General features: G+C 38.6%; 1 protein-coding gene across 11 annotated transcripts in view; it reads left to right on the forward strand.

Annotated features, from left to right (window-relative positions):
• The window catches only part of VTI1A (vesicle transport through interaction with t-SNAREs 1A), a 344,985-nt gene that overhangs the window by 186,273 nt on the left and 131,873 nt on the right, over nucleotides 1-26,839 (forward strand). For 8 of the 11 annotated variants that reach the window (XR_003905737.1, XR_003905738.1, XM_029932596.1 and 5 more), the window contains 2 exons: nucleotides 19,784-19,854; nucleotides 20,525-20,586. Coding sequence is in view for 9 of the 11 variants with exons in the window: in XM_029932596.1 (XP_029788456.1) it covers nucleotides 19,784-19,854; nucleotides 20,525-20,586 (133 nt within the window). In the remaining 2 variants the exon portion in view is untranslated. Of the gene's footprint in view, nucleotides 1-19,783; nucleotides 19,855-20,524; nucleotides 20,598-21,586; nucleotides 21,930-26,839 lie in introns of those variants that run through there. The other 3 variants (XM_029932594.1, XM_029932597.1, XM_029932591.1) reach the window with 2 other exon arrangements.

Here is a 26,839-nt window from a genome sequence, read left to right on the forward strand (position 1 = left end):
AAAATGGACAGCGAATCCACGGACAAATGAAAGTGATGCAGACTTTTCCTTTACCTCCACAGACATATTGTGAACTACTTACCTCACTCTCCAGCCCACTCCCAAATGAAATCGAAATTCTCCAATGTGACCATGGCAATTTTCACTTTCGGAATATTTTTCAGTGCTTTGAGATTGTGATGAAAGACCTGTAGAGTGGGGAGGGAATGTCGAGGTGTGATCCCTTCTGAATCCATAGATACAATCAGAACCTGTCTGCTTATAAAATCATCAACACACTATTTCCCACTGTACTAGGTGTTCTTTTGAAGTCTCTCATACGACGCTCTGACCTCATTTCTCAAGATGTATCCACATTTTCTAAATGTCTAAGTGGGAGATTTTGGCAAATATAAGGCAGCCCCAACATACAAGAGAGTTTTGAATGTTACTTTCCATTTAACACTTAAGGGCATCGATGAGGTTAAGTACGATATGTGTACTAGATAACATTAACTGGCACTTCATTAAAGTTGTCAAGAGTTAAAATGGGTTTTCCGCATAAGTTACATATAGCTTCACTTATCATTAATGCGAATGTTTAAGATTTCACTTAGACACTTTCTGTAAAATAATTTCTGTATTACATACACATTGTCTCTACATTGTTTTTAAAGGGATCGATGAGCTCATCTCTGTGGAAATTATATCTCTGGATGGACTCGTACCTTCTTAGGAAAAAGTAAAATGACTCTGCGCCTTCTCCAGAATCAGGGTTTAAGAGGAAAACTGTGAGAAATGAAAATCAGCTCAAACCATATTCATCCTCCCTCCATCTTGCTCTCACTAAGGGAAGAAAGTTAACGGTTTATGCCGACTCCTACCACTGTGAAACTAGAGAATTTTTGAAACTTCTCAGAAGGTACTATTTATTATATTCAGTGGCAGTCCTAGGACATGGCATGCTTCTTTGTAACTGATGGCTTCATCGTCGGGTTTCTGAGAACAGTCTGGCACCAGACTCAGTGCACCAGACTCTAAAATGAGTATCATCTGCTCTAAACACCTTAAATCCTCTTTAGGGTAAACCAACATTGAAGTTCATGAAAAACACTGCAGACAGTTCAAAAAGAGATGCATTATCCTATGGTACTGAAGAATCAACAAGAATTTTGAATTCATTCTGCCTTATTCTGTCTCACTTTTTCAAAGATTTGTCGTTGTTATTCTTTTGGTAGGAGCCTGAAACATTCTCTCTACTGAGCAGTCCTTTTTTCCCTTTTTATTTTCTTTTCAGGATTCTGAGCCTCTAACTTTGTAATACATTTTTCTTAATATGGCATTTGCTTTCAAACAAGAGTTAGTAGAAGATAAAAAAAAAAAAGTCCCTAATTAACAATTTCTCAGCCTGAATGAAATGTGTAGTGGGTTTGAGTTTGTCAGTGGGTATAATACATACCTATTAAATAGTTTGTCTAATCATCTACTAAGACCTTGAGACTTCTGGTTTTACTTGCTGTATAACAAATAATTTTATTTGTATTTAGGGGTGTGTGTGTGTGTGTGTGTGTCTAAGGCTTCCGTCACTTTTCCTGCACTTGAAGAGGAGAATGGGCTTTGCCAGTGATAAATGGGGAAGTTGACTAGCTAACTAATAAAGATTTGTCTTAATCAAGTATGATTTGTCAGAACAGGAGCGCACTGGGGTCAGGGCGCACGCAATGAATTATACAGCATTCACAGGAGGAAAGGACCCGGCAAGAGACCTCATAAATATGCTGCCATTCCCCACTGCTAATTCGTATTCAAAGAGTGCTCTGCATAGCTATTTTTTAGGTTGCTGAGCTGTTCACCAGCTTCTTTAGCTTTCTGTTTGTGTGAGAAAAAAAAAAGAAATTTCATTATGTTTCGGCATCATCTGGGTTCTGAAGGTGTATTGGTCCCCAAAACTGGGTTGATATCAGTAATTTGAAGTGTGGCTTATTACATGACATCATATATAATATTTATTTAGTGCCTACTATGGGCTCTGCAAAGTGCTATACACAGTGGGGGGTATACAGAGGTATAACACACATTCTCTGCTAGAAGAGGTTTTAGATATATTCTTATAATCCTCTTCAAGTAGTGTCTCTAAATTAAAAAGAAAAAGCCTCCACATTAAATATGTCCGCCCAGGGAAGATTTCCAAAACTAAAATTAACCCTTACTATTTCCTGAAGTTTGGCTTACATTAAATACATAGAAGATATTTTCTTGTGTTTCCGCTAAATTGGACTTTCTAACCCATACTTCCTCTTTATGTTAGACATAATTTTTTAAGTGCTGCTCTGTGGTGGAAGCAACATTCAAGGCCACCGGTCTGTTGTGCTCAGCTATATTTGGGATAATGTCCTCCTTAGCTCTAGAAAGTTGACATAGGGGAGCAGCCCTGACTTCAGAATTCTTTTGTGCTTAGGAGGCCTATTAGATGGCTTTCAGATAGATTATAATCATGACAAAATAGTTTGTAGCATCTCAATGTCTAGATTGAGTAGAAGAGATACTAGCATCCTCTTGATGGAGTAACCACTTAATAGTTAATAATCTGTTGCGTTTTGGGGCACCTGAGTGGCTCAGTTGGTTAAGTGTCCGACTTCAGCTCAGGTCATGATTTCACAGCTTGTAAGTTCGAGTCCGCGTCGGGCTCTGTGCTGACAGCTCAGAGCCTAGAGCCTGCTTTGAACTCTGTGTCTCCCTCCCTCTCTGCCCCTTCCCTGCCCACAATCTGTCTGTCTCTTTCTCTCAAAAAATAAAACATTAAAAAATTTTTTTAATCTCTTTCTTTTTGATGAAATAGCTGTCCACATTAAAATAATAATAGTAGTAATAATACAATTGTTTGACAGCAGACTTATATCAAGGAGAAAAATAAATGGACTTCGGACTTCCTGTTTCCAAAACATGCTTCCTCCAAGAAAGAAAAGATCGAAAAAGAGAGTTCGGAAGGTCCATTTTCTCCATTCCTGCTTCGTCAAAGGAAAGTTTTTAGCAATAGAACTATTACTTAGTTTATTTCCTGAAACCTCCTTAGAACCCTGATTTCTGACCATTTAGAAGTTGCCATGACTCCTAGCCGGATGTTTACAGTGGAGTGTAGTAGAATGTTGAGAACTCTGTAGTGATGGATGTCTCTTTGCTTCAGGTGGAGAAAATCCCACCAACTCTGTGAATCAGAGCTGATACATAAGGGGCACGAGAGTGTGGTTGAGCTAGTGCTTACTTAGCACAATGTGTGTACTTCAGTGTAGACAACCCCCTTGAAATCAAAGCCTACCTCCTTCATGAAGAATGCCCGGAAGAAATTCACAAGGGCAGACAGACAGGTGGTGAAAACAGACCAGAGAGAGAATTCAGTCCTCAGAAATGAATGGCCTCTACGTGGGCAGGCACGATTGCCTCAGTGAGCGTGCAATTACTGCATGTCTCACAAAGAACAAAATGCATGCAGTGTTGGAGAGGGAGTGGAAACTCTGAAATTGAGAGTAAAAGAAAGAGTTGGAAAAAGAAGCCAGCCTGGTGGGAAAAGGACCGTAATCTGTGTGTTTCTTGGGCCTTAGACAAGATTGGGCGCGTTCAGGGTGGTATGGCCGTAGACTCTTGGGCCTTAGAAAACCCATCTTGCTTTTCTTTCATTTGGGTAGGAGAGCCATTTTTTATTTTTTATTTTTTATTTTTCCTTATATTCTCATCCTTGTAATTGATTTATGACAGTCAGGAAGTCATAAAATGTCTAGCTTCCATTTTTGTTCTGTGTTTGTCCAAAGTGTTGCTCCATTTTGCTTAAGCCAGAGATCCTGTGATGTTGGCCTTCTATGAGGTGGTGAAAGCGCATGTGTGCCAGTGGCCACAGCCATCCTCTTGGGGATCAATCAGACATGGGTTTTTTGGTTTTATTTTGTTTTGTTTTTTCTAAGTCTAGTTTCAAAAGGGTTAATTCTTACCAAGTAGTGCTGGATGGGTTTTGAATACTGGCCGACCATGGCAAATTACTTAACCTCTCTGAGCCTCACAGTCCTTGTCTTTAGAAGGGGTTAGTAAGAATGTTTCATCGGCTGGTTGTGGAGATGTAACGCAGTATCTCTCAGGTGCTTAGCACAGGGCCTGGCATACAGTGAAGTCGTCAATAAATAGTAACCCAAAATAAAAACCTGCCCTGGAGGGAAACATTCACTGCAGTATTTTACACACAGCCTGTAAGCAATAAACTTTTGCTGGGTATATATTGAATGCATGAAGTCATTTTTCATCACCAGGGTTCAAGCCTGCGTGCCTTTTTTCCCCTCAAAAAAGTTCTATCTCAACTTGTTAATACTCTTACACGGAAGTTTGGTAAAGTACTCAATTTTAGTGGTTCCCTAACAGAGCCTATTGAGATATAATTAAAAATTCTACTTAAAATCATGCTAATAAGTTCAATATACAGCCTTGCTGATGAAGCCTAATAAATTCTCTATTGTATTTAGAAACAACAGTGGCTTTGTTTTATTCTGTATTTTAGAAACTCCCAATACCATAGCACTTGCTAAGAAAGGCAAACAATAGTAAAGTATCTTTTAGGAGTTTTACTAAAAGAAGTCTCTAAGTGCATGTTTCTTAATATACTATCCTTCTAAGGTCAAACTGATATTTCAGTTTACAAAATTGAATAATTCTCTACTGTTCTTCACCTGACATTGACCAGCAGTTACCATCTGATGAGCTAGATTATCAAAATCCATATTTATTTAGCCTTTTCTTTAAAGTCAGAAGGATAGCATAAATATTAGGAAATCTTTAGCTCCCTCATATTTTTTTTAGGAAGAAAATAATTTAGGCTCAGTTTGGGTCTTTTATCAGCTGTACATCTCAAGTTGAAAAATAATACTGAGGTCACATCACCTTAAAACTCTGCTAGAATATTCCATAAAATCACCCTTTTTTTTTTTTGCTCACTGATTACCTTGTCTTGAATTTCATTAATTTCTACCATCTCTAAATGCCAATGTCTAAAATTCAAGGCCCTTCTCCTTTGGAGTTATCTAGGAATAAAACATCTCTGTCTTTTTGACTACTTTATGGTATAGTCTCAATTCTCCCTGTTAGATTTTAGAGTCTTCTGTAGACTGCTCTGGATTACTTCCTTGTGTTTGTGTGTGTTTCAGTTAAGCTTTATTTACAAACACAGACCATGGTCTCGACTGGCTGAAAGGCTCTTACAGATTTCTAGTCTAGAATAGTTGTTCTCACAGCCTCATCCCGGGGAACCAGCAGCTTCAGCATCATCTGAGGATTTGTTGGAAAGGCAACGTGTTGGGCCCCACCTCAAACTTACTGAATCAGAAACTGTGAGTGTGGGACCCAAGAATTTGTTTCAACAATGTAGCTGACTTTTGTTCATTGACCTATGCCCCCATCTACTTTCACAAAAAGAAATGTTTTGCAATAAGAGATCAGGCAAGTATATCAAGAACAGAAAAAATTAACCAAGGACAGAAAACAGAAGCCAACAATTAAAGGGTAGATTTAGGTGGGGGCCAAGGGTGGAGGAGAGGTTCACTCTATTAAGAAATCCTAGCGCAATGCCCTACAATTAAGGATTCAACTCACCCAGAGCTTCCCAGCATTCAGGCCAAAGAAGAAAATATGTTGGGTTACATAGTGTATATTGTTCCATAGTACAAAATTAGTTATTTCCTGTACTGTCAAAAAAATATTTTTTAATCAGAAAGGGAAGGAAGTGTGGGGGTGGTTTTTAAGACAAACTAAGAAATGTGATGAATCCTGTTCTTGAAATCAGCTTGATTAAAACAGTATAGAAATATTCCTTGTTTCATAAATTCTTAAATAAATCTTCTGAGTACCAAAGACCCAGAGTTGAAATGGTAAAGATTTTTATCGGAGCCAGATATGTAGTATTAAAGACTGTTGAGGAATAAAACCTAGCAGTCCTTTACAAAGAGGTTCACACGACTTCCAGAAATTTTTAGGAATACACATGCTGGACTCCATTTCCAGGGATTCTAATTTAATCAGCCTAGAATGAGGTCTTCACAACCCTGTTTATTAAAAGTTCCATAGGGGCGCTCAGGTGGCTCTGTCGGTGAGCGTCCGACTTTGGCTCAGGTCATGATCTCACGGTTTGTGGGTTTGAGCCCCTCATCGGACTCTGTGCTGACAGCTAGCTCAGAGCCTGGAACCTGCTTCGGATTCTGTGCCTCCCTCTCTCTCTGACCCTTCCCTGCTCACACTGTCTCTCTCTGTCTCTCAAAAATAAATAAAAAACATAAAAAAAATAAAATAAAATAAAAGTTCCATAAATGTCTCTAGTCCAGAAACAAAGAAGCATGCTACCCAATTGCCATTGACTATCCCCTTTGCATTTCAGTCATCACCCTCAGGCTTTTGAGAGAAAGAAACGGCAGAAAATTCAAGAAAGAGCATACTAGCTGAAAGCTGAAAAGTGGGTATTCTCTTCTCTGTTGTCAATTGAAGAAAGACCCCAATGCTGTATAGATCCAGGATAGCAAATAGGTCTTATCCCCTGTGCCCACTCTGATCAATTGGAGCTGATTGCCTGGAGCATTGCAAAGAGAGGGGTAGTTCCAAGGCACATTCGGGGGCAATGTGATTGATTAATAATATCTTCCAATTGTTTGGTATCAAAGAGTGGCAGCCCGTGTGGTGTATGTTAACTTTGCTCTCAGGTCTAGACATGTGGGTAGCAGAAATGACATTTTGTTGCAAATTAAGGAAACACATTTTACAGTTCTGAAACTTTATTTCCAAACTTTAATCATTACTTTAATTTCTAAGCTACTTTTAATGTTAGTCTTCTCACTTCTCACTTTTCACATAAATTTCCAACATGATTTCCTGCCTGATACTTCTTGAAGGTTGATCAAGGATTTTAGGTCAATACTTTGTGTTTCTTAATACTAAATTTCAGCAGCATTCATGTTCAAGGCCTAATCGCTGCCTGTACCCATTGTCCTGTGCTACTTCAGATTCAATAACTTGCTTTTTCCATTTAGCCAATATATCCATGCTCTCTCCTCCTACTTTAACCTGTGTCTGCTTTCAGCATGCTCAGAAGGGTCAGGAGATGCAAAAATATAACATTGAGTTAGGGTATACATTCAATTTTATAAAAATATTTCAGATATAAAAGAAGATGGTAACTTTTTCCAGATAAATTCTGAATATTTAGTATAAACCAAAAATAGTTCTGCAGCCTCCTCCCTCATCCCAGAAACAAAAATTAAATCAAAATGGATCAGAGACCTAAGTGGAAGAACCAAAGCTATGAAACTCTAAGGAGAAAGCGTACAGATAAATCTTTGAGGCCTGGATTTGGCAATGGAGTCTTAGATATGACCAAAAGCACACGCAACAACAATGACAAACAGATAAATTGCACTTCACTCAACTTTAAAACTTTTGAACATCAAAGACACTATCAAGAGAGTGAAAAGACAACCCACACAATGAGAGAATATATTTACACATCATGTATCTGAGAAGGGTCTAGTATCCAGAATATGCAAAACACTCTTACAGCTCCCACAACAAAAAGACAAGCCAACTTAAAAATGGACAAAGGACCTGAGCAGACATTTCTCAAAGGAAGATCTACCCACAAATGGCCAACAGGTGCATGAAAAGATACTCAGCATCATTAGTTATTAGGGAAGTACAAATCCAAACCACAATGAATGACTACTTCACACCAACTACTGAGGCTATATGTTTTAAAAATGGAAAATAGTAAGTGTGGCCCAGGAGAAACTGGACCCCTCATGCCTTGCTGGTGTGAAGGTGAACTGGTATAGACACTGTGGAAGACAGTTTTGTGGTTTCTCAAAAGGTCAAGCACAGAATTCCCATAGAGTCCAGCAATTTCTCTCCTAGGCATATACGCAGAACAGATTTCCATAGAAAAACTTTGGACACGTGTGTCCATAGCAGCACCATTCCCAATAGCCAGAGATGGAAACAACCAAAATATCCAGATGGTTGAATGGACTGACAAAATGTGGCTTATCTGTACAATGAATGTTAATCAGCCATGAAAAGGAGTAAAACCTGCTACAACATGAATGAACCTTGGAAACATTAAGGGAAGTAAGAGAAGTCAGTTCATTTTTCAAATTGATGTGATTTAAATAATGTGTAGTATTTAATGCTGAGGACCACAAGCTATGTGTGTCAATTACTCATATGTTTACATGTTGACATGTCCAAACCAAAGGAGGGAAGTAGTCCCATCCTTTAGGCCATTTCCCCCTTCTAGCTTCAATTCGTGTTAAGAATGGAATTGAGTCCAGAAAATAAATATATCAAGAAAAGGAATGGCCAAAAATTCTAGTATCATCTTTTATTCACGTATGACCGCTGAGCTTCTGTGATTTTATCTGCCTCTGATTCCATTCCAGAACAGTCAGTGAAGTGTTCTCCTGTTATGCTCTGAACATAGGTCTGAAGCCAAGTAAATATGTTTTGTTCCATGAATGTGCACTTGTGAGGGTGTGTAGGGACGGAGATGGGGGGCAGGTTGGAATGTCATCTCCCAATTTCCTGCTTTGCAGAGCAAGAATGAACAATTTAAATATATTAAATTTTCCACCTCCCAGATTCATTTGTTAAGAATAACAAATTTATTTGCCAATGTGAATAGAGAAGGGAGAAAGGGGTCAGTGGGATGGACGATTTACAATTCTGTACAAGAAATGGCCTCTTATTTTTTAAAAGAACAAAATTATACTGAATATATAAAAGTATACTAAACCCAAAAGATTCGGATAATTATAATACTTTTTTTGCTGTTTGTATAATTTGTAGGAACAGAAAGTTATTTCAGTCCAGACCATGAAATCGCAGCATATTTCTCTGTGGAGTACTGTGGTTCTTGGAGGGGAACAATGTTTGAGAAATGTGCAGACTGAATCCTGTTCCACTCGTGCCCATGTTATTGGAAAGTCCTTTCTTGGGCACTGACATTTTGGTTTATTTTTTCTTTGTTTTTTTTTTTTAATTCCAAGATAGTTAGCATACAGTGTTCTATTAGTTTCAGGAGCACAATATAATAATTCAACAATTCTGTACATCACCCAGGGGCACTGACGCTTTAAAAGTGTGCTAAAGTATTAGAGTTCCTTATCCCCCACGTTGTAATGCATTTTGAACTCGACACTTTACATACATACATACATACATACATACATACATGTATTGCCACAGAGATCAGTGACCTAGGACTCAGGAGGCTTGGGTCACGGTCACAGCTCTGTTAGTAATTAGCAACACCACCTGACTGATCCCCACCTGAATCCCTCCTTTGCTCATCTGTGCAATTACTTCCAAGGCTCATTTTTTCCCTAGAAGTTGCTATAAATTTTTAGAAGCTGACTGTATTTTCAAGTTCAGTGGCTCCCGTGAACATACATTTTCTGAGCACCTGCATTAGACGAAGAGGAATAAGAGATGGCCTCATCCTTAAAGAAGTTTATAAGGTAACAGGGAAGGAAGGACGTAGAAGCGAGGAGTCACAGACTCAGATTCTACAGCAGCAAAGCAGGCACATGACTGAGTGGAACGGGTCAGATGGGGAGGCAGCAAACCCCATAGTACCTGACTCATCTCCAGGGGACAGCCGTGTCTCAGTGCCATCCCGTTTACCCTATGGGAATGGGGGACTCGGTGTGGCCACAGATTCCAAATTGCAAAAGAAACCAGAAGGCCAGCTTTTTATATGAAATTTCCTGTTGAAAATAAAAAATGTTTTCTTGCTAACCAGTTCAGAAGTGTTTAGACAGTGCTTCATAAAAGCAAAACATGTTTGCTTGCTGGCCACACAAGTTCTTCAGCGTAGCTGATAGCGATTCTGAATAAGCAGATAATTAGAATGTTATACATTCAGTGATAGACATGTGCATAGTTCACAAAGGGTATAGCTAGTGATTAACTGTGCCCATAATGATTTCTAAAAAGGCTTTCTAATTACTTTCTAGTCACTTGTCATAGTTTATAGCACTTTTTGGGTGCTTTTTTTTTTTTTTTTTTTTTAAGAGTAATTCACTCTACCTAGAGATCTGGACGATGTTAAACAGGTCTCTCTTGTCTGCTAAGTAAATACATGTTTGGCAAATTCCACAAGTGGGCCTTTGGAATGTGTTTTGGCAGTTTTGCCCATTCGGGTTTTCTGCTGCTTCATCTCCTGGCTTTTCCATTCTTTATTGAATTGTGAAAAGGGGATGTCCTTCCTGCTGCTCTGGTCTTGTTTCATAGACCAGAACAGAGTCATCCTCTTTCTTGAATGGAGCTGTAATTAACATGGCTCCTTTTGTTTAACAAGTTCAGTTTACGTAGTACCTGCTCCTTCCAGAGCATCATTATTGGCGGCACAGCTTCATTGACTGATGTCTGAGGGCTCCGGGAATAGTGTTGGTTAATTATCTGCAGCAAACCCGGTAACTGAGGCGAGGTTCCGCCACTATGACTTCAATGAAAGTAACACTGATGATTTTTTTAATTGCCTAATGATAGATTTGATCATCTCTTTAAAAATTTTTTTGTTTTTTTAATATTTATTTTTGAGAGAGAGAGAGAGCAAGCGTGTGATGGGGGGAAGGGCAGAAAGGGAGAGAGAGAGAGACAGAATCCAAAGCAGGCTCCAGGCTCCACACTGTTAGCACAGAGCCCAACACTGGGCTCGAACTCATGAACCGTGAGATCATGACCTGAGCTGAAGTTGGACGCTTAACTGACTAAGCCACCAGGCACCCCTAGATCCTAGATTTGATATCCTATAGGATAGAATCTATACTACCCCACGAAGGAAGTAATATTAAATCATAATTGCTGGAAAAGAAAAAGAAACCTAGGCCATGCACACTCTTTTCCTGTATTTCTACTAAGAATGCATAAGTTTATACTCAGTTTATACGAATGTATAATTTTCTATAATAATGTCATCATCCAAGTGCTTGTAAATATTTTATACTACATAGTAAATTCAAAAGTCCTCAGAGGCCCAGAAGGCTACTATATCAAGCAGTCCAGTGCTGTAGACTCGGTCAATCTGGAAAGTATATGACTTGCTTAAAGGCATTTAAGTTTGACTGTTTCTCCTGTGTTTGTTTTTTAACACTGCCAGAGTGGGCATGTTCAGGGGATGGGAATACATCTGTGGGCCTGATATGGCCTCTGTGCTCCAGTTTGTTTACATGCTCTAGAGAGAAAAAGAGGCGTTAAGGTTTTACAGAGTCACTGAGTTTGAATATTTTAGAACCAGAAGGGGCACTGCCGAGGAACTAGTTTAAGACTATCATTTTACATTTAAGGAAACTGAGGCCCAGAGAAAGGAAGTGTTTTGCCTAAATTAAAGCTCAAATGGATTCTTCTTTATTTTCTTTTAAGTGGGTCTTAAAGACAAGGGGAATTTAAACATCCCTCTTTGGGATGGTATTTCCGTATTCTCCCATATGACAGCCCTTAGCCACATGTAGTTACTGAGCACTTGAAATGTGACTAGTTCTACAGAGGAACTGATTTTTTCATTTTATTTAATTAAAATTTTTTTTCATTTTTTAATGTTTTTTATTTATTTTTGAGAGAGAGCGAGCACAGGTGGGAGAGGGGTAGAGAGAGAGAGAGGGAGACACAGAATCTGAAGCAGGCTCCAGGCTCTGAGCTGTCAGCACAAAGCCCAAGGTGGGGCTTGAACTTATGAACCGTGAGGTCATGACCTGAGTTGAAGTCTGACACTTAACTGACTGAGCCACCCAGGCGCACCTAAATTTTATTTAATTTTAGTATTTAAATAGCTCCATAGTGGGTACCATACCGGACAGAGAAGCTCAGAAATTACCATTTTCACCCCTAATTTATCAGTGCGCCTTCAATAAATATGCCACTTCACATTTAACTTAAAAACCATTCAGCAGCAAACCTGTTTACCTGCTCTCCATCCTTTGTGCTCTGGCTTTCATGTATTTAATTCTACATTTGTTGTTATTTTTACTTTATTTGGATCTGAATTCTGTAAATCCAGGTTTCCATGACTGTCATTTCTCTTCAGCCTGAAGAATTCCCTTTCACATTTCTTGTAGCTCAGTTCTTCTGGATGATTATCAGTTTTAAATAGTCTAAAGTTATTTTTATTGACCCTTACTTTTAAGGGACATTCTCACTTGAATGCAGACTCGTAGGATGACTTTTCCCCCCCGAAGCACTTTGAGATATTGCTCCATTGTCTTCTTGCATCATTTTCTAGTGAAAATCCAGCCCTCATTCTTATCATTGCTCTGCCCGTGTGGTCTTGTTCTTTCCTTTGGCTGCTTTTCCAATTTTTTATTTATCCTTAGTTTTGAGAAATTTGACTATGATGTGACGAGGTATGGTTTTCTTTGTATTTATTTTGCTCAGAGCTTATTGAACTACTTTGATCTGTGGATTGACTTTTTTTATAATAAAGTTTGAAAAGTTTTGACTGTTATTTCTTCAAATATTTCTTCCATGCTATTCTTCCCCAGAGGGGAATCTCTTTTTCTGAGAATCTGATTGTATGTAGGTAAGATGACCTATGATTAGCACACAGACAGTTGATGCTCTATTCTTTTTTTTTTCCCCCAAACTTCTTTTCCTCCTTTAGTTTGGATAATTTCTATTAACTTGTCTTCAAGCTCAGTACTCTGGCCCATCCAGTGAATTGGCTTCAGATGCTGTATTTTTGAATTCTCGAATTTCATTTTGTTCCTTTTTAGAGTTTCCATTTCTTTCCTGAAAAAACCATCTGTTCACCTGTTATGCTTATATTTTCCAATAAAGCCTTTAACACTGTTATGATGCTTGTTTTAAAATCTTTATCTGCTAACTCTAATAACTGATGGCTAACTCTCTACTTCCATAGACTGTGTTTTCACTTTATTATTCTTTTCAACCTCCCCCCGCCTTTTTTGCGTGTTTTGTAATGTGTATAGTATTCTAGACATAGTGTAGAAAAAGAACAGTAGGGATGTCTGTGTGGCTCCGTCGGTTAAGCGGCCAACTTCAGCTCAGGTCATGATCTCACAGTTTGTGGGTTCGAGCCCCGTGTCAGGCTCTGCGCTGACCGTTTACTCAGAGCCTGGAGGCTGCTTCTGATTCTGTGTCTCCCTCTCTCTCTGACCCTCCCCTGCTCACCCTCTGTGTGTCTCTCTCTCAAAAATAAATAAATGTTTAAAAAAACTTATAAAAAAGAACAGTAGAGTCTGAAATACAAACATCTTTTATTATTTTTCTCTGAAAGCATTTTATTTTGTTTTATATTTGATCAGTGGATTGATCAGATTCTTTCTAAAATTAAGTAGAGTTGATGTGGAGCTCAATCTCTAATTAGATTGGACTCATCTGAGATTCGTGTACCTCCAACCTGTGTCTAAGCTCTTTTGTTGTTGTTGTTGTTGTTGTTGTTGTTGTTGTTCCAATAATATCAGTATTTGATCTGGCAGTAAGCTGGTCTGCAGTTCCCCATATTTTTGATTCACATTTGGGCTTAACTCTGACAGTGTCTCAGAATACAAGCACCACAAGAATATGGAGAAATATGTGATGTTTCTTTTTACTAACCAGTCTGTCTTCTACTGCCTCTTGCTTGGCAAGTTTGGAGATTGGAGAATTACCAGACCAAGCAATTTGTTTTTGTGTTTACAGCTCATCTACGTTTTGTTCTGTCTTGCACACATACATTTTCATCTAATTTTGGAATGATGCCTCGTCATTCCTGAACAGTCTCTCTGACAGTCCTGTACTTGAATGAGGCTCTCACCCCAGGTATGAATATTGCCATTGCTCTTTACTCACATATGAGATGCTTGTTATGCTTGTTTCTCTCTAGATTCTATCAGAGCTTCCTTGCATACATTGGACTTCCCCATTCAACAATGGTGACTATTTTGTTTGGGTTTTTCTTGTTTCTGTGAGAGTCATTTACATCTTTCTGCATCCTAACTAGAAGCAGAAGTTCCCTACATGTCTTGAATTGTCAAATAATGAAAGATCATGTAAGGTAAGGTAAGATTCCTTACCTTTTCAGGTGTCAGGAATTTGAAAGACTATCCATATCTGAGTGACATCAATACTGAGGATAACTTACCCGCTCAGGACATGGTACCAGAGTCGGTGTCCAAGAAGTTGTGCTAAATGCCACCCCATCAGCTACTCCCTCCTGGGAAAACTATGTGTGACTTCCTTTGCCCTTCCAAAGCAGTAAGTCTTTACTTTGATTAGACTTGGTGGCCAGAATTTCCAAAGTCAGACCCAAAATTTCATACTTAGGATGGAATTTATTAGGAAATATTAGTCTATGTTTTTCAGATGTCTGGTTGGTGCTCTGCGGTGTACATATGAAAACATGTGCTTCAGAAAATAGCTCTTTTACAATATTTCTGTGCAGTCCTGCACTTTAGTGAAGTCCTCATATGCTCACAATAGCTGGATAATTATAGATGCCTGTTACTGAAATTGCTAATGAAGTTTTGAGTACCAGAAAATAACCTTACCTCATGTTAGTTCTTTAAAGAAGGCTCAACTGGATGTCTTCACTTCTTAAAATAATTTGCTGGAAACAGCATCCTTAATAAAGTTTCCTAGAAGAGAGTTAAATGTGTGATGAAAAATGATCATTTTTTTTTTCTGGTGAGGGTACTGCCTACAGCATAGTGACTAAAATTTTTAAAAACATTTTGAATTTATCAGTAGAACATTTTCTGATGAATTACATTTGAGGCTCCTTCCCTTTCAGTCATGTTTATACTATAACATGATGTGAGCCTCAGTCAGTTCTGCCTTCGTATAAGAACATTATAATCTGCTCATCTCCAAAATATAAGTCCAATAATTATTTTTAAAAGTTCATTCTTGCCAGTCTTATGCTAGTTCAGGTGGTATTATTATTTTGAAGGAAGAGTAATGATGCTTTTCATAGTACAGGTTCCTCAAACTAAGTCTTATCTTTCGTGATGCCAGACCAGTCTTTCAGGAAGTGTCTTGTTAGATTTGTAGTTTCCTGCCTCTCTCTTCCTTTATGGGGCAGGAAAGTGTAGAATGCCTGGTGTATATCTCCCAACCCCACCCCAAATATATTGAAAAGGAGAGGAAATGTTAGCCACAACACATTTTGCAGTTTGTAATCCAATAAAAAGGGCCATAGACCAAGGATATGATTCATTCTGGATAATCATGAAAACAAAAACTCACTTTGTAAGTTTGAATACTGCATTCCCAGGATAATTCCCAGGACCCCTGAGGACAGGATAGAAGAAGAGCAGGGATTTCTTTCCAGAAATTCATTCGTCATGCTCGTATTGACATGTTAGAATTCCAGCATATGGCATCAGTTTTGATTTTCTTTTATTCTCCCCATTCTTACTCTCAAGAACATCATCACAGTCAACAGGTGCAGCATTTATAAAATATATGATTTCTCTTATATAGCGTGGCTATTCCCATTCTAAAGGCACTATGAAAGTTTTAAGGACTAAAAACTAGACTGGGAATATCAGATCTGCACTGGGTTAGGCCTACGAACTTGTGTTCTTTCTTTATTAGAGTTTTGGTGAATCCTTACATCTTCAGCCAAATTATTCAAGAAAAGTAAACCTAACAGTGTAACTAATTTTTTAATAAAATAATCCCTAAATTTCTAATACTATTCTGACCAAGATCATTTATTTTAAAAATAAACCTTTCCCGAGGCACCTGGGTGGCTCAGTCAGTTTAGTGTCAGATTTTTGATTTCAGCTCAGGTCGTGATCTGATGGTTCATGACATCGAGCCCCATATCTGGCTCTGCACTGACAGTGTGAATTCCTCCTGGGATTCCCTCTCTCCCTCTCTCTCCGCCCCTCCCTCACTCATGCTTGCTCCACCTCTCTCTCTCTCAAAATAAATAAACTTTAAAATTTTTAAATTAAAAAAAAATTTTAAATAAAAATAATCCTTTCCAATTTTGTCTTGCTTTGATTGGGGTAGGAGAACACATAATGAAGAAATCATGCATCACTTTATTTGCGTTTTCCTTTTGTTCTATAAATGTGGGCATTTCTAACATGTTTGACCTAGACTTTTCTTTATTTTTTTTTTATTTTTTTAATGCTTTTATTTATTTTTGGGAGAGAGAGAGAGAGACAGCATGAGCAGGGGAGGGTCACAGAGAGAGGGAGACACAGAATCCAAAGACAGCCTCCAGGCTCTGAGCTGACAACTAGCTCAGAGCCTGACGCAGGGCTCTTACCCACAAACCATGAGATCGTGACCTGAGCTGAAGTTGGACACTTAACTGACTGAGCCACCCAGGCCCCCGTGGCCTGGACTTTTCTTTATTGGGGCATTAAAATTGAAAGTGGTGGCGCACCTGGGTAGCTCAGTTGGTTAAGCATACAACTCTTGGTTTTGGCTCAGGTCATGATCTCACAGCTTCATGAGTTCGAGCCCTGCATCAGGCTATGTGCTAACAGTGCAAGGCCTGCTTGAGATTCTCTGTCTCCCTTTCTGCTCCTTTCCCCACTCACACAGTCTCTGTCTCTCGTATAATAAATAAATAAACTTTAAGAAATAAATAAATAAAATTGAAGGTAGCAAGTAAGAAATGACAAACAGAATTCTGTTTCCAACAAGGGGGCAATTCCTGTGTAGTAAGACCGAGATGTGTGCACTCTTGCCAATGTCTCTTCTCTGGCCAGATGGGTTATGACTTCAGATGCTGAGATATTTCCCAGGAGACAAGGAGATTGAGGGAATGAGTTAACACCTCCTGAACAAGGCCTGCGCTCTTTACCTCTTGTTCTGTTGACTCCTTCAGTAGTAGACTATGGACCCATTCCAAATACTGTTTCCCCTAACAAACCTGATAGAACTGTGGGTCTGTTATCTACATCCCATTGTTGACTTCTCCAGTGCCACACTTGAGAAGCTGTGAGAGCAAGAATAGATCACAAACCTTCCGTGCACTTTATATACTCCTTTCATGTACTTGTTTTCAATTGATCGTTGCTTCCTTTCATGAACACTTACTGAAAACATTATGCTGGTGACAGACACAGTGATAATAACCTATTTTCGATTTATTTGAAATTATATGTTTTAATGCCATTAATCTTGATAGGAGAAAATATAAGTAGTATTTTGCTAAAATGATTACGGTATTGATGGTGTCCATAGATATTCGAGGTTTTTAGTTAAAATCAATTCTGAAAATGAACTGAGGGTTGAAGGGAAAGGGGGAGTGGGGAAAAGAGGTGGTGGTGATGGTAGGGGCCACTTGTGGGGAAGAGCAGTGGGTGTTGTATGGAAACCAATTTGACAATAAGCTATTTAAAAAAAATAGACGTCAAATTAAAAAATGAATTAAAATTGCTAAATTCTATTGATTAAAGGAATTAAGTGTCACAATAGTATGACAGAATTGAATATTGTAGTCTGTATGCAATAAAAGAAAATGTCAGCTCTAGTTGTTTTCTCTTTCCTCATTATTGGTATCATCTTCCACTGTTACTGTGCCTCTACTGGGAGCCACATATCTGATCCAATTTTCCTTAATTATCAATTGAATGGACTCAATGAGAAGCTAACATGTATCTGAGAGGAAATACTATTCTAGGAGGGCACTATACTGGAGAGAATTTTCAGAGTTTGTGTAGGTATCAAAAATATACCTATGCTATTGAATTTAAGCATTTTTATTACTTGGATTTTCTGTCATGAAAGGAATATACAGAGGTGCCTCAATGGCTCAGTTGGTTAAGCGTTGACTCTTGATTTTGGCTCGGGGCATGATCTCACAGTTTGTGAGATCTAGCCCAAGGTCGAGCTCTGTGCTTACAGCATGGAGTCTGCTTGTGACAAACTCTCTCTCTCTCTCTTTCCTTCCCTCTCTCTCTCTCTCTCTCCTTCCCCGTACCTCCCACACTTATGCACATGCTCTCTCTCTCAAAATAAGAATATATCAATCCTTTTTCTGATGTACCAAGAAAAACAAACTCTAGTGTAGCATTTGCCCTGCCAAATCTTCACTCTTAACACAAAAGTTCATGAGTGCAGGACTTGATATCCTTTGCTGGCCGTGTCCCCAGCATCGACACCTGGAACAGAGCAGGAACTCTGTGATTTTTCACTGAGTGCATTGATTCTCGTGTATTATACTATGACTTGCCTTTGTATGGTACCCTGTGGCTTTCAAAACATTTTTACTTAGGTTAATTTCATTGACTATTACAACAATTTTGTGCAAAAGGTGGGACATATATTTAATCTTGTGATATCCAGTTCAAATGGTTTGTGGCAGACCTAGGATTGGAAGGGTCTCAGGTCATAACAGTTCATTGGTTTTTTAATATCAATCATCATCATTCAGCAAATGCTTATTATTGTAAACCGGTCACTGTATTAAATATTTTAGCTGAATTACTTAACCTTTGCCACAACCCCATGACATAAAATGGTCTTCCTTCCATTTTAGAGATGAAGAACTCAAGCACAATGAGGTTGACTAACACATGCAAGGTCAGCCCTGGGGGTTAGACTTGAGCAGTGCAAGTTCCCAGCCCAAGCTCAGTTTGACCTAACTACTGCTCCACAGTTTTTTACGGTCCCTCAAGTTTGCTAGTGTACATACCTGAGCCAAATAACTACCATGGTGATTTCCTAGTGATTTGATTAAATGATTTTCTATCATTGAAATAGATTCTTGTTGAGTGTCTCAACAAATCTATTAGCCAGAGATAACTGTCATTATTGGTTATGGGTGAAGAGAAGAGACACTACAAAAGAAAAAAAAAGGAAATATGGATATGTGATAGTCAGAATGTGGTAGGCAGATGGGTTGCCAACATTACAAAGGAGTCAGATTTGTCATTCTGTTATACAATAAAGTACCTCCCAGGTGATGAAGAATGAGTCTGAGAAAAAAAAATTATTCAAGGCAGCTGCATATTTGTCAGGTGAGGACATACCTACAGTCTTGTTAAAGCGGGAAAGCCAACCAGAGCCAACCAAATGGGATGATCATGGCAGAGGAAAACCTCGTTGGAACCCAGCAGTGTGCTCTTTAATGAATGTTCTAACCTGCCTATTCCTGTATAAATGGGATTTCTGTCAGCAGCTTGAGCTTCACACCATGTGGGAAGTGCACCTCCTCCTGACTCAAATATCCACAGCGCGAGAACACGCTAAAGGAGCCCTTGCTCCAAGAGAGCCAAAACCTGGAGAGAGTCCCACTGCCACTAAGCTGAAGTAGCTGAGAGAGCAAGGACTGTGCATGTGGGGCGAATACATTAAAGCCAAAATTGTTCTAAACGGAGTTTCACTTACATATGCAAAGCAGTGCAATACTAAAGCAGGGGAGGTAGAGTACAATCATTAACATTAGTTATAACCTGCAAAACCAGACTAGATTCCATGTTGATAAAATAATAGGAAGTCCACCGAACCTGGGCTCTCCATCTTGGTCGATAACAAATATGCCGCGGTGGCCTTCTGCAAGTCACATCACCTCAGTCGTCACCACCTCATTGGTTATGTCCTATAGGTTAAATTGTAAATCCCACCTAATCATATCTGAGATATACAGGTAAATTTATTAAATACTTTGTAAATATTTTTCAAGTACATAAATTGAACTATGCATCCGATATGTAATGTACAGTTATTGAACATTAACTCTGCACCCGCCGCCATTTTGGTACTTCTGGGGGTTGTTCCTGCTGATACCCAAAGTCGCCTTCCCTCACTCAACTTTCCTTTTCCATAGAACAAATCGGCCAGGAAATGTTGGAAAACCTCAGTCACGACAGAGAAAAGATACAGCGAGCACGGGAACGAGTAAGTAGAAATGATACGGTTTTTTCAGAAATTCAGTAAATAATAAGACCTAAAACAAAAGGCACATGCATGGATTGTACCAATGACATAGACGTAAGTGTGTTTAAAAATGGCAAGGATGGACGAGGGATGTTGAGTAAAAGGAGAAGGGAAAAAAAGAGTGTACAATGGAGAAAAAATATGCTGGCACTTTCTTTGCCCATCCCAGAATGCCCCCAGATAGATATTTTATTTAGTTCTATAACTGAGTAGATCATGAGGGAGATTTTGGAGTATGTCAAATCTTTCAGAGTGAAAGCTGTAAAACTAATGATGTCTCATCCTCACTTAGTTCATTTTGTTTTATATTTCTAGGACTTCATACATACAAAACTGTATTTTAATTACCAGAGGTATATTCAACTTTGTCAGCCTCCAAGACATTTGCTTTTATAGCCAGTTCAAATATCCAGTTTAAAGCTCCTGGGATTACCTATTACATGTAATTTTCTAAACCTAAGAATTTTCAGATTGTGTAGGTATCAAGATATTTTTTAGTGCATTCAAGTATTTTTTATTAATTGGATTTTCATCCATGAAAAAACGTACTGCTTGCCAGTACACTTTCAGAACGATCCAATTGCATGAAGTCTTGCTTTGTTTTGTTTTAATGCTGCTTTTCTCCTTCTAGCTTCGAGAAACTGATGCTAACTTGGGGAAAAGCTCCAGGGTTCTGACAGGGATGTTGCGAAGGTAAGAGCAAGGTAGGGGCCTATCTTCCTCTCTCTCCCTTTTTTGAAACTGTGTTTTTCATCTACTTGCAACTGAGCATTTTCCAGGCATGTGAGCCTCTGCTCTCAGTACCCTGTGTCAAGACCCTTTTGAAATGACAGAGCACTGATATTAACTCTTGTTTGGACAGGGACACATACTGAGTAACTTAGATTAGAGAGAAGGTTTGAGCTAGGGGGGTTACCTCAAGCTATGGAAAAAATTAGGGTTAGACATGAAGTACTTTTTCATAGCCTGAGGAAGTCCCCATGGCAGGAGCAGGCTGGTTGTATTTTCTATTTCGATAGTCTCCTTCTCGCAGAAGGAATGCGGGCCTGCCGGTATCGGGAGCACACTCGGTATTACCAGCGCTTTCTCCCTGTTGCCTTCCTTTCATTTCTTTTTTTAAAAGATGCTATTTGGAGAAATATTTCGATTTTATATATACTTAAGGATGATTTTTATCCTTTAAAGTTTATCTGAATAATATGAATTCACATGTGCGAGCAAACAAATGTTAATGTTTTATATGTGTAACTAGCCTTTGACTGATGGAAGACATTCAAGAGAGTATGTGAAAATAAATGAATGAATGTGGGTAATATTCTGTTTTTTGGGGGGGAAAGTGAGAAATGTTTTCATTGTTTGGAAAGTCAGAGCCATTTTTTTCTTAAGTACATTTAGCATGGTATTTTCTTTCATTCAGAATCAACCAAATAAGATTATCATCTAGCATAGCCTTCAGTTTGGAACTGTAGCTAGCAGTGTGAGTGAGAAATGTTGAGAATCACTCTAGAATAGCTTAATTGGAATTTTAAAGAAGTCCGTTAGCATTGATACTATAGAGGCGAGTATTTTAGAGAAAGGAAAGTCTTCTCTGATCATGTATCTGTATATAAGAATTTGCTAGAGGTGCGTTTGCTGTGTTCGTGATGGATGGCACAAGACCGAGTCAAAGGTATTGTTGCTTGGTCCCCAACAGGCTAATAGGTCATGAACCCGAGTTCCTGGGACACTCCAAACCAACACTGACCTAACTCCACGTGCCCCTGATTTTCCTGTGGGCACAGTCCCAATTCAGAACCGTAAGCCACCGAATCCTGCCTTAAGAATAATATGTAAATGACCTAGAAAAACTCAAAATCCACAGAGAAGTGGCAATTGAAAGGAAGGGTTCAGTGCCTATAGACAATAAAAAAGAAAAAAAGGAAAAAATCCTCTATTGCCTCCCTGGGAGGGCCCCCGGGTTGTGAGCTGTAACGAATATTCTACGTATGTCTCCATTTTGTCAAATCTCATTAAAGAGTCCTCCTGCTTTATGTCAATTGAGCTGTCCAGAAATCATTCATCATTTTTAGTGTAAAAAAAAATCATGTGGTTATTTAAATAATATCATATTAATGTTAAAGTTCAGCTGTCACTTAATGGTATGGCTTAATCAGATGTAGCATTTAGGAAAAATAGTTTCTTCGGGCTCTACGTGGCTTTCAGGTTGGCAGATTCAAATAAGGATTTATGAGTTTCTGAACCAATGTATTTCTGTCCATGTTTCTGCTTGATGTACCTCACACTTTTGTGCAGGACTCTGCAGACAGTTATTTCAACAAATAAAGCATCTCCTCATATTGTGTTTGAATAAATTTGCAAGTCATTTAGAGAGGGTGCAGCACAGACACTGCGCAACCTCTGACTGGGCTTTCTGTCGGGCAGTCATACTAACGCGCCTGTTTCAGAAGCCTACAGAGGGAAATTACTCCGCCGAAATCCACTTGGGGTCTTCTTTGTAGGCAAACTCAGTCCATCACTGACTCATCTCCTTTTGGGATCTGTCTAGGGTATGAATAGAAATAAAAGTCTTTAGATGGACATCACCTTGCTAAGATGAGCCAAGGAAACTCTGAGGCTGCCCTGTGCATATCAGTGATTGTGTTTTTTACAAGACTCAACTAGGATCTTGGTATCGGCCAAGATATCTAGATACTCTTAATTCTGTGCCCTCACTGAGTCTCTGGGGAACCAAATGCAGATGGTGGCTGTTTTTGGTTCCTAATTACTATCACACACAATATACAATTTCTTTTGGACTTGGGAAAAGGCAGAAATATTTTATCAACTTCTTCACTTCGTTGTTTTTATTATTCCCTGGACCAACAGTCTGTAGAGAAATGGGACCAACTTTTATGTCCCAAAGTCTTTTATTGAATCCTCTGATTTTGTTTCTTCTGTTACGTCCCTCCTGTCCACATGAAATTCCCTACCAGCACTGGTGAGATTTTATTTGAGAAAGAGAAATCCCTGTCTCTTACCAAAACCACATTGCGACGTTGTGTGTCAACAGTTGCTTCTGATTTAAGTTGTCATACTGAACCACACGCCCATCTGTCTCCTGCACAGATGTGTAAAGGAAGTGAAAATGCTCCTCGTGCAGTGTCCGTATCCACCTCCATAGAACCCAGGCTTATTCATTTGCATGTGATAAACTGTGTATGACCGAGAATATTCTATGAATATACTAAACCAAAGAATTTATTTAAAGGAAAGCTTGCTGATTGTTTTTAATTTTTTTAATATGAGGTTGTTTTTAATTCTGTATATGGAACAGAAATGGCATGCCATGGCCCCTCATTTGGGTCATTTTATTTGTTTTGATTAGTCTGTGGTGAAGACAGGTGAGACCAATGTTCCATCAATGTCAAAGTCTGTATATAAACCCACCTGGTTATCTGCAAGACTGACTACAAGCAGATAGGGAAATAAAAATGAGTAAGTGGCAGCTGCCACCATTCATGCTTTTTAATGTTTTATTACCATCACATGGCGGGGGGGAGGATATATATGTATATCTCTATTTCCTTCTTTTCTGTCTTCCTTTCTTCTTTCCTTCCTTCCTTTCTTTTTTCTGCTTATTCACCTCCTCAGTAAATTCACCACCTGGATACAAAGCCCTGGGGAATCCTGAGATGAAATCAATTTGGTCCTTGCCTTCAGTCCTGCTGGAGAATCTGTGCTTAGAAAATACTGTGGGAATTCCTAAAACTACCTCCTTCTCAAGGAAACTTTGGAGGATTCCTTAACTCCAGTGAACACTTACTGGTCATTAAAAAGGGTGCCAGAAAAACAAATAACCAATAGAAAATATCATTTAATTAGCTATAAAACAAATACATTTCAAAACTTTAGAGAGGTCGCAGAAGATTTATAGAATCATAAACAAGCTTTGAAAGGAACTAACCAGGCAAAAAACACTGAGGCAGAACTAGTTTCATGTAGTAGCAGCTGATTCAACTAAAATAAATAAACAAATTATTCTTCCTGTAACTTTGCCATATTACCAAAAGGGAGAAAGCAAAGGAGAAAATTGGCCCATTCAAAATTATAATAGTAGAACTTGACATCAGAACACAGATACAGCTGATTTCCTGGAAAGTAATTTTTCTTCTGTCTTGACAGAAGATGGAGAGCTAGCTAGGGACAAACTGCTCATTTCCTGACTCCACAGACAAGGTTTTAAATAAAGTGCTATTCAGGTAATAACGAAAATGGTCATGAAACAGATGGCCATTCGTGTGGAGACTGGAGCCGAAGAAATGAATTTTTCATTGACTCTCACAAAATGTGATTATTGCAACGCGGGTTATCTTAAGGTGTCACAAATAGTACGGAGAGGCTTACACGTTGCTCTTCATAAATTTGCATGTGTATGCACATTTGTGTGTGTATTCTTTCCCGTACATTCAACTGGGAAGTCAAAGAGTAAACAGAGTGGGCGATCGGTGAAAATAAAGATAGAAATTTTTGAGATTTGCAGTCAGAAAACAAAAAACATCATGATTCTATTTTTTTTTTTTTACCTCTGAAGAGTGAATAATGCATCAGTAATCGTATATTTGTTTCTAAAAGTATCTTGGGAATACAACAGTTATAATTTGAGATCTCCTTTGACGTAAGTGTGGAGGACACGTTACAAATTTATGTTGGCTAGCAAAAGGCTTACAAAAAGAAATGGCATATGTAATATTTTTAAACACCTTTTTCTAGATGATTACTTTAATATCAAATAATTCCTCTCTCCCACACACTACCTGTGTTTGCCTCTACCGTTTTAAGTTTTTTTTAATTTTTTGAATTTAAAAAATAAAAAGAATGTTTCCTTCAAACAGTGAATTCTTGCTTATTCTTCTAGAATGCATGCAGTAACTTGTTAAAGTATGTGGCTGGTGAGAGGCCTTTTGTAACTAATCTATAAGATACACAAGTCACGCAGTATTAAATGCTGTTGGCCTAGCCAGCACCACTCACGTGTTATTATTTTATACATGAATTTTTCGTTAGAACTACTTTGGAGCCAGTCTGGGGAATAATTGCCACCTACTATTGCTGTCACATTTTCATTTTAAACATGATTTTGTTGCTTTGGTAGAATGACAGTAAAACGTCTGGAAAATTTAAATGTATTGTCAAAATGATCCATAAGGGTTAAGTATACCAGAAATACCAACTCAGGATCTGTAAGCAGTGGAAATACAATTCTTTTTTTTTTTTGGAAACAAATGTATTCTTAAATATGCTACAACTAGGCATTTTTTAATCTTCCTTAAAAACCCATGCTCCCCATCTCCCTCATTTTACTCTGGAAGCACTTTGTTGTGTTTTAATTATTCTTATTACAGTGTCTTAAAATTCAACAGTAGAGAGTTTTCAGGACTAGTAAGAAAGGTGTCCTTGAGACAGTTTACTTAATTTTGATGCTCTGAAAAGTGTGTCTTCTCTTGCAGTATCTTTCACTTTTCTTGCTCTTTTGCTTTTTTTTTATTTTTATCCCAATTATTGACCTTTCTTGGCCTGTTTTTCCTAGTGTTGAACACAGGCCCTGACCTGAAATCAGTATATCCTAACCTCTACGATATTCCTCACCTTTTAACCAAGTGCTTATTTCACGAATAAAATGATTGAATTTGCTGCAGATTCTATAGACTTAACAGATTTAGGATCTGAGGATGGATCGGTGCCACAAAGCAAATTGAAAAAAACAAAGTGGTCCTTTTTGTGTGGATACATCTATTACGATCCACGTGACTCGTCACCTTTGTCCTGTGACCTCTCCAAGGCTCATATGGCCGATGCTTTTACCACACTGAAGAACAGCGTTGGATTTCTTTATATGTTTCTCTTTAATAACACTAGAATTTTGGTCCTATGTGAGACATTTAAATACAGCATCTGAAGTTCCCTGTCGGTGATAACTCGACCAAGTTATCTAACCCCAAGTGTGTCTAACCCTAACCGTACGTTGCCCACATTCTCTGATTTCATCCCTAAGAACCCTGTGAGGGAAGCATCATATCCCCTCTTTCCAGATGAGAATACCTCTGCTTAGTAAACTACCCATAGTCACGTGCGCAGAAAGGCCCAGAACTGGGATATGAACTTGGCTCGCTCCTGAGCCAGTTTTCACTACTTAGTGCTGAGATGGGAAGAGTATCAACTAATGAATTTTCATTATGCAGATTGTTACTGTCAGATGCTATCTGTGTTATAATTCCATTTCTTCTGTGAAGCATTGTGGTAGTGAACAAGCTCCTAATTTAAAAGTCTATTGTTAAAAGCAAATGGAAAACTAGATAGCTGAAGGTATGAAACATTGGCAATCCTGTGTCAGTCTCCCCACCTTCTCCCTCCCTCCCCACATTTTACTGTTCAGGGAAACTCAGAATTTTAAGATCCATTATTCTACACTCTACTGTGTCTTTTAATAGCAAAAACACTGCTACATATCTACCCATTGATATGTCCTCGGTCACAGGCGCTATTCTAAGCAGTATATGTTATCTTATTTCATCTCCGTGACATCTCTAGAAGACAGATTTTATTATTGGCATTTTAAGAAATGAGCAACTGTTATGAGATGTCATTCAGCTATATATAAGTGATCTACCCCCAGGTCTGTTTTTTCCGACTGTTCCTCAGAGATTCTCAGGCAACCTTTCTAGATGAGCAGAAAGCAATAAACCAACCCCATCAGCTCCCACTAGCTAAGGTGGGTCTGGTCTTCTTAAACATGGATGCTGCTGTGTACCAATGGCATCCAAGGGGGTGTGGTTTTGAACAGTCCTTTAAGATTATTTTATTTTTGACTATAGATGGTGGGGGCTTAACTAGAGATGAATCTATAATCTCCCTTACCTCCCCTATTCTGCAAGTATTATTGTGAGGAAATTTATTTTTATATCTAAAC

The sequence above is a fragment of the Suricata suricatta genome, chromosome 2 (assembly GCF_006229205.1).
Source record: "Suricata suricatta isolate VVHF042 chromosome 2, meerkat_22Aug2017_6uvM2_HiC, whole genome shotgun sequence".
Taxonomy (NCBI): Eukaryota; Metazoa; Chordata; class Mammalia; order Carnivora; family Herpestidae; genus Suricata; species Suricata suricatta.